Source organism: Corvus moneduloides, chromosome 5, assembly GCF_009650955.1.
Source record: "Corvus moneduloides isolate bCorMon1 chromosome 5, bCorMon1.pri, whole genome shotgun sequence".
Taxonomy (NCBI): Eukaryota; Metazoa; Chordata; class Aves; order Passeriformes; family Corvidae; genus Corvus; species Corvus moneduloides.
Genome location: NC_045480.1, coordinates 30,097,591 through 30,105,627, shown reverse-complemented (window position 1 = coordinate 30,105,627; position 8,037 = coordinate 30,097,591). Strand labels below are relative to the sequence as shown.

General features: G+C 41.5%; 1 protein-coding gene across 1 annotated transcript; it reads left to right on the top strand.

Moving 5' to 3' along the window:
• The first annotated feature begins 2,171 nt into the window (after positions 1-2,171).
• On the top strand, positions 2,172-6,843 carry FGF20 (fibroblast growth factor 20). The gene is made up of 3 exons (XM_032109404.1): positions 2,172-2,787; positions 5,025-5,128; positions 5,764-6,843. The coding sequence occupies exons 1-3, from the start codon at positions 2,262-2,264 to the stop codon at positions 6,007-6,009; spliced, it is 876 nt and encodes a 291-aa protein (XP_031965295.1). The 5' UTR covers positions 2,172-2,261; the 3' UTR covers positions 6,010-6,843.
• Positions 6,844-8,037: the final 1,194 nt, after the last annotated feature.

Genomic DNA, 8,037 nt, shown 5'->3' with positions numbered 1-8,037 from the left:
GGTATAGTTTCAGAAGGTGCAAAAAAATCTTTAGTGTTATCTTTTCCTGTCACATGACTAGGGCAAACACACACAAAAAATCTTATCTTTTTGTTTCTTTTCTGGTACTTTATAAAACAGCATAACCGGTTTAGTTCCCAGACATTAAAGACTCCACTCGGAAAAGATTGGTGTTATATAGTCCACTCTACTTTAAATGTTTCCATTATATAACAGGAAAGATTTAGCCATAAGGGTCTTTCAGTGTGTGATGGCTGAAGATTATTTTTTTCTTCAGAATAACCCCAACCCTTCTCCACGGGAGACAGTGATGTTATCTGAACCGAAGATATCTCTACCATTGGTAGGACTCGAGGGTACTGCTTGAACCCAGGAACAGTATCTGTATGGGAGCACCTTTAGGCTTAGAAAAATATACCTCCTCCATTTAACTGTACCATCCTGGTGCATGTCCTGCAACTTAACAGCTGTGATGAACAGTTTGATCTTGACCTGCCAGTCATGTCAATAAAAATACTTGATGTTTGTTTCAAACGTTTTTGGTGTATTTGAGTAATCAGTGAACAGGCTATTTGAGAAATAGGTGCCATATAGATTATTTAACTTTGATCTATTTCTTTGATTTAGCACTACAATTAAGTAGATTTGCTTCAAAGAGAAAGCTCATTGGTTGATGTTTTACACTGATGTGATAATGTTTACACAGATGTGCTTTGAAATCTCGATTATGGTGGATTTTTGGGTCCCACCACATGACAGACTCCTGTTATCTGAAAGGTAAAATAATATAACATCTATCTGTAACTGCCTTCAGAACAGGTCTGCTTGTGCTCGCCTCTGAGGTGATTTATCTGATCATTGTATTTAGCATTAATTTTTTCAGTTTTAAATCCCTCCACAGTAAATCACTTGCTTTAAAGCAGCCTTTTTATAATTCAGGTGCACACAGGGGCAGTACTTAGGACTGCAATGATGAAAAGGTGTCACATTACCTGCTTTAAAGCACCTGCCAATTAATTAGCCTTATACTCTCCATAGCAAATAAAGGTAAGCAGTCAAATCCATTTGATCTCTCAGATTTAGACTGTGACTGAAAAGACCATGAAGCAAGACGGGAGAACTAATCTCTCATGATTCTCTGCACCTTTATTGTTTAAATGAAATCTTAAACCACCAACTGATTCACTTGAACTTTTGAAAGAATTAACTATGAAAGATCTTTACATATTATACTCTGATACCATGTTTTAACATTGGCAAAGAATTACATATCTTAGATGCTGAGATAGATCATGCCATTTAAGCCCTAAAATTCATTAGACTTTACAGAAAATGCAGGAAAGATGGCAAAAGTCAAGCTCTTAGATTTAATGTAGAGTTGTTTTACCATTTGTGATAATGACTGAATATATGTTCTACCAAAATATATTTTCATGTGTGAACCATTCTACTCTGGGAATGAAGAAAGTGCATATGCTCATTTGGAACAGGACAACAAAGGCCCAAATTGATTCAAAACACTGTAGAAATACAGCAGGGATCTTTCAGTAGATGATATTGCTAATTTATGATGCTTACAGATCTTGGCTACGAGCTTAATGAAAAACCCCAAAGAAGATGGATTAGATGAGCCAACTCTGAATCTTTCTTTCTTCTTCTCTGCAAGTCTTGAAAATATTTACCTCAAATGATGGGGCTGCCCATTTATGTTTATAAGACCTCCTGTCAATACCCAAATACTATAGATCAGTTTCGTGTCACATTAATGATAAATTAAATGCGAGGGAGAATTTGCAGAGGGGAAAGCACCTCCCTGACTATGCCAATTTCTTTAGAAATTCCCCTCCTTGTAGTTGAAGCGATAAAAGCGAAGCGTAATGCATGTACATTTTATTAGCGTTTTAGAAACAGGGAGTAAAACTGTCAGATCTTTGGGTTTTTCTTTCATGTGTGTCTGGGCAGGTCTAACCCTCAGGTAACGCCCTTTCTCCTTCTTCCCTCCTGCCTCTCCTTGCACCTGTCCATGTAATGCTCCGACAGCTCCCGCCCGTCCCCCGCTGCCCGCTCCGCTCCGCTCCGCTCCGCGCAGGGGCCGCGCCCGCGCCCCCGCCCCCGCCGCGCGTGTGCGCGCCCGGCTGCGCGCGGGGGGCGCGCCCGGAGCCCCCTCCCCGCCGTCGCCGCAGATCAGAGGAAGGTGCGAGCAGAGGGGGAGCCGGTTTACAATTTCAAACGCGGCCTCCCCGCAGCGGCTTCATTAGCATATGTCAGGGGACCGCCGTATATATATACACACACGCGGGGCTGATGAACAGCACCTCGCCGCCTGGCTCACACCGGCTCGGATCAGCACGGCACGGCTCGGTTCCGCTCCGCTCGGCCCCGCCGGCTCCCCATGCTTGGGGCTCCGCCGCGCACCCCCACATGCCCACCGGGAGAGGCCGGCAGCCGCTCTCCGCCGCCGCCGCGCCCTAGCCCGCTCGCCCCGCGCCCGCATGGCTCCGCTGGCCGAGGTGGGCGGCTTCCTGGGCGGCCTGGACGGCCTGGGGCAGCCCGTGGGTACCCACTTCTTACTGCCGCCCGCCGGGGAGCGCCCGGCGCTGCTCGGGGACCGCCGCGCCCCGGCGGAGCGGGGGGACCGCCGCGCCCCGGCGGCGGCGGCAGCGGCGGACCTGGCGCACTTGCAGGGCATCCTGCGGCGGCGGCAGCTGTACTGCCGCACCGGCTTCCACCTGCAGATCCTGCCCGACGGCAGCGTGCGCGGCACCCGCCAGGACCACAGCCTCTTCGGTAGGCGGCTGCGGCACGGCCCCCGTGTGTGCGCGCTCCCAAACGCGTGTGCGGGTGTGGGGGTTTGTGTGTGTAAGCGCTTCTCTGTGTACCTGGGCGGGAGCAGTCGTGCTTTTGGGAGGGAGGTGGGATGCTGGTGATGCTGAGGCAGGTGAATGAGCCCTCAGAACCGAAAGGCTTCACCCTCCGGCGTTAGACCTTGGGGTCTGCACCAGGGCAGGGTAGAGAGGGAGGGCTGTGCATCCCAGGTGAGTCAGGAGATAGGCGTTGCTCAGCCTGTCCTGCAGGTCTGTAAGCACATGCATACACTGATAGGTTTAGTGGGAATGGTCGGAAGTCAGACTGATTCTTTTTGTATTCGCTATTGGTATTGGAGCTTCTTGAGTCTCTGTGAAACACTAAGGGTCAGAAACTTGGGCATGCTGATCCTTAGGCTGCATTAGACTGCTTTGCTTCACAGGATATAAAGCTGGACCAGAGGAGCCTAAAATGCCTCTTTGATCAAATGCTTAAAATGCTTCACAGCCAGCTTTCTCTGTCAATAAACCCAAAGGAGGTGCAGACAGCCCCAAAATGTAAATGTTTCCTGTGATATGAGAGTAAATCCTAGATAGTAGCTGTAGAAGCTGGAGATCCGAACAAACCTGCTGTTGTCAACTACATGTGAGTTTTGGTGTGTATTGATTTAGCAGTTGTAAAAAGGTGGTTAAAGAGCTTCCTATCATCCTCCCCATAGTCAAAACATTCTGCTGGAATGGCTCTTAATTGCTTTTATAACATATGGATGTTTTAAGAAGTAGAAGAGCAGTAGTCAGATAGTTTTTCTCAGAAGGAAGATTTCCTACAGCATGTAAACATGAAATAAATCCTTGCTTTAAGAGGAAAATCAAATTAACTGTAGATCTAACATTTACTGGGCTTTTTAGAATTGTACTACCTTTACTCTACCACAACTCTTGGCAGGTTTGTCTGATGTGGTTTCTTTGTGGGTTGTATCACCTGCTTATTATGCTTTTGGAAAAGGGTGGCTTTGAAAATGATATCAGAAAGACAAAATACCTCCAACTCTTTTATGGGACTCTGTGCTTTATGAACTGGAAAACTAGGATGATTTATGTGTAATACAGTTTTTAATGCTTACTCTTTGTAAAGGATTTATTTTCTTTGCTGTTTAATACAACTAAGAAACCTGCCAAATCTCAATTAAAATTGAAAACGTTCTAAATTAGTGTATAGTCCAGATAGTCCATCTGTCTGAGAGTGAAAATTGTCCTGAAATCATAAATAGTAAGCAGACAAAAAGTCATAATCGGCTGCACTATTTAAAACTACTTACCTTAGATTCAGGGGTTTTTTTAATGTTTTGTGGTTTTGCTACTGAACAGCAATATCTTAGATATGATTCTGGCACTTCTTTTTGAGGCTTTGTTTACATTGTTAACAACTTCCAAAAAGCCAGTTCACACGTTCCCTTTCTTTCATGTTTTGTGTGTGCTGTAATCTGTGCATATCAATTGGTTAAGTACGTTGGCTTAGCTTTGCCAAATTCACTCTTCAAATGGTACCTCATCTCTCAAACAATTTATTAATATATATTACATTTTTGGGCAAATGCAATATAAATAATATTATGTTATAATCCAAACAGTAGCAAAAAAAAGCAGCATATTTCATGCACTTTAAAAGCCTGCAGTAAAGACAGCAAGTTGTGTCAAGAGGTGTGGGCTAGATAAGATGTCTGGCAAATACTTTTCTTTTTCTGTGGGTAGATTCTGTTATATAAAATTCCCATCTGTACTTTGATTTCCATTCAAATGACCTAATAATGGATGTGTTTTTTTAAGATAACTCTGTAGAAGTTGTAAAGTATATTTTCAGGCAATTCAAACATATCTTCCAGTATTTGAGTAGGCAGTTTAGCAAATAGTGTACAATCATTAAAGACTGCAACAGCAGAGTAGTGATGGCTTTAGCCTCAGTGCTGAATAAAATCCTTTCACATTCAACATTTAAAAAAAAAGTCTGTTAAATGATGTAGGATTCATGTTCCTACATGAGGCTTCTCAGACTGCTTTCCTGTGATCATTGTGTACATTTTTACATAGTATTTGACATTTCAGAGAAACTAGGCCACATTTACTATAATATGTACATTTTCTACTTGTTTTCAACTGAGTTTTTGGATGCTATGTGTTGTATGGTTACAAAATTAATTAAAGCAATATTTGTTTTTTCAGGTATCCTTGAATTCATCAGTGTGGCAGTGGGACTGGTCAGTATTAGAGGTGTGGACAGTGGCCTTTACCTTGGAATGAATGAGAAGGGAGAACTCTATGGCTCTGTAAGTGCCACTTTCATATCAGCTCGTACATCTTTAGGTTTTGATTTGCTTCCTAACACTATGCAAACCCTTCAAGAAGTTCATCTCAGCTTTCAAAACACTAACATCTTTTCCTGTTGAAATATGTGATGTATTTTTGAAGTACACAGTACAGCCCTAGATACTTCAACAAAATAGAATTGATTTTTACAATGCTGTTGGGGTAATACCAGCCCTACTCTTCTTTCAAGCTTTAAAACATCTTGAGATAAAATATTCTATTTCTCCACATTGTTGTGGTCATGTGAATGCGGTTGTGGTCATTCCAGTTTAAAATGTGAGATATGGAAATACCTTCCTGCTCTGTTACGTTGCATTTGATGTTGATAGAGTCCCTCTACCAACTCTCATTTCTAGAACAGTAGATACCCCAAGACAGAACTCTACATAATATAATTCCTGTAAGTCAGAATTACAGAATATACTCCTGTATGTCAGGTCTACATACTCTTCTTGGGTTTGGTTTGTTGACATTTAAATGAACAGTAAGGCTACACAAAGCCTAAAGTATTTTGTTTATTTATATCATATCTTTTCATGTCTTCAAATATCTAGTGACAGCTTAACTTATTTTTCTTTTCTCTTTCCTTCTGTAGGAGAAACTAACTTCTGAGTGCATCTTCAGGGAACAATTTGAGGAAAACTGGTACAACACTTACTCATCCAATGTGTACAAACACGGAGATTCAGGGCGGAGGTACTTTGTAGCACTTAACAAAGACGGTACTCCCAGAGATGGGGCAAGATCCAAAAGACACCAGAAATTCACACATTTCTTGCCCCGGCCTGTGGATCCTGAAAGAGTTCCAGAACTGTACAAAGATGTGTTAGGATACAGCTGAGGAAAGAGGCAGCTTTGGCAAAAAAGCAAACTGGAGCTGTTGGCCATGCTTTCATGGCGATGCCAGCATGAGGAACCGCAGAGGTCAGGATGCTGGATGTGAAGAACCTACTTGGTGACAGGCAAGCCTCTGTTTTCTAACCACTGGATTTAGGAGACAAAGCCTTAAAGCTGAGCATGGACCAGCCTCCTCAAGACTTGCTGCATGGTTTGGTAGCCAATCACCAGGGGGAAGTGGGACTTCTTAAAGCATAATGAACTCCTGGCAATTCTGTCTGGATGACCTGTGGCCTGTAGATTAGCAAGGAACCATCTACATCATATGGATGAGATTATGGCTGGAAGAAATCGAAAGAAATGGACTGTAAAATAGTAATAAATCCTGAGAACTGTATGTGAAGTTTTACTGGCTCCACTTTAGTGATGGACGTTAGATGTTGATACATCGTAGTCAAAGCTGGAACTTTTCTTCAGGATGGACCTATTTATACATCTCTGGATAGCATATATTTATTTTATATATTTATTTATTAAAGAGTTTATTTTTTACTGGAATATGAAGAGAATACAAGTTCCTAACCCCAATGAGAAATCATTTACAGTGCCAATATTTACCCTGAGTAGTGTCATGATACAAAAATGACATTACCTTGCAATGCATCCAAAACCTGAACATTCATGTTTCATTGTTTATCAGTTACAGATAAGTTTATATTTTGTGTGCATACCATTGCCTTGTAACTGTCCTTATTTGGAAAAGAATGTTTAATTTTTTTTTACTTATGAGAGTGCCTTGCAGATTGTATTAAATTCAAATGCACATTTAAAAAGGGAATTAAAAGTAACTTCACTTTCTTTGGTTTACTGTTATTTTTAAACTGAGAGTCTCTTAGCACACTATGTGCAACATTTCAAACCTGCAACAATTGTGAAGAATGTATTGCAGTTACCTTGACAGAGAAAGTAATATTAACTCTTGAAATCTTGATTCAAATCACAACATGCTTGATGGTTTTTGGCCAAAGGATTCGTACTGTCTTTACTAACACACAAATAACTATTCTCTGTAAAATTTTCATGTAGTAGTCTCATCACTATATAAGATGTTTTAATTATATTCCCTATCAATATGGTTAAGGGGAAACAAGTTCAGAGTACAAGGTTTCAGATACTGCTGAATGAAAAGCTTCTGTGAGCAAGGGTTGTTTTTCCACTGGGTACAGAGAAGCCGAAGATGACACCTTTCTTACTTTAGTTCCTCATTTAGGCATTATTTTCAGCATAAGATGTTCTGTGAAAACTGTCAGAACAAAGATGAGCTGTCTCTGTGCTAGATACAGCCACAAAACAGGTAGATCATACTAATTTAATTCAGAACTGTCAGTTATGAAGCACAAACTCATCTGAATATTAACTGATGGGGAAGTCTGCTCTGCAAGAATACAAAGTGTTAATGACAGATTTATAATTTAGGCCTAAATCTGCTGAAGCTTGCTGTCACATGATTGACACCTGCATGGACAACGCTGCCCTAGGAAAACTGCAGGGAAGGCAGTTCAGGCGAGGGCACCAGAGGTGTACCAGAGGTGGTCTCATGTTTCAGATGCCAATGCTCCCAGTGGGCTCCAGCTCAAGATAACTCATTTGCATTCAGTTTTATGCAATTGTATATGGTTCAAGTACTGCACAGGCATCATTTATATAAAATCAAGGTATCAATGAAGAGCGTTTCCCAGTATATAGCACGCTTGCTAGAAGCTTCACTGCATCAGAACTTCTTCCAATCTATAGTGAAGTGGATGAGCATAGGTTACTGATGGACTGTTGACAAAATCATTTTACTTTCTGCCAAATAGAAATGAAATACAGATACACGAAAGCATGTTTCAGCACTTTGTGGCTACCAATATGTAACTTACTGAGATAAAAGGTTTCATTTAAATTTTCTGAAACATGAGGAGTGGAAGATCTACAGTGCACTGAAAACATCTTAGTAAAATAACATTGTAATGCACTCCAGTTTACCATA

What these genes read in the sequence shown, in the direction of transcription:
- FGF20 (XM_032109404.1), top strand. Translation starts at nt 2,262, where the DNA reads ATGTCAGGGGACCGCCGTATATATATACACACACGCGGGGCTGATGAA. An exon ending in CCAGGACCACAGCCTCTTCG is followed by an intron (nt 2,788 to 5,024) that starts GTAGGCGGCTGC and finishes TTGTTTTTTCAG; the next exon opens with GTATCCTTGAATTCATCAGT. An exon ending in AGGGAGAACTCTATGGCTCT is followed by an intron (nt 5,129 to 5,763) that starts GTAAGTGCCACT and finishes TTCCTTCTGTAG; the next exon opens with GAGAAACTAACTTCTGAGTG.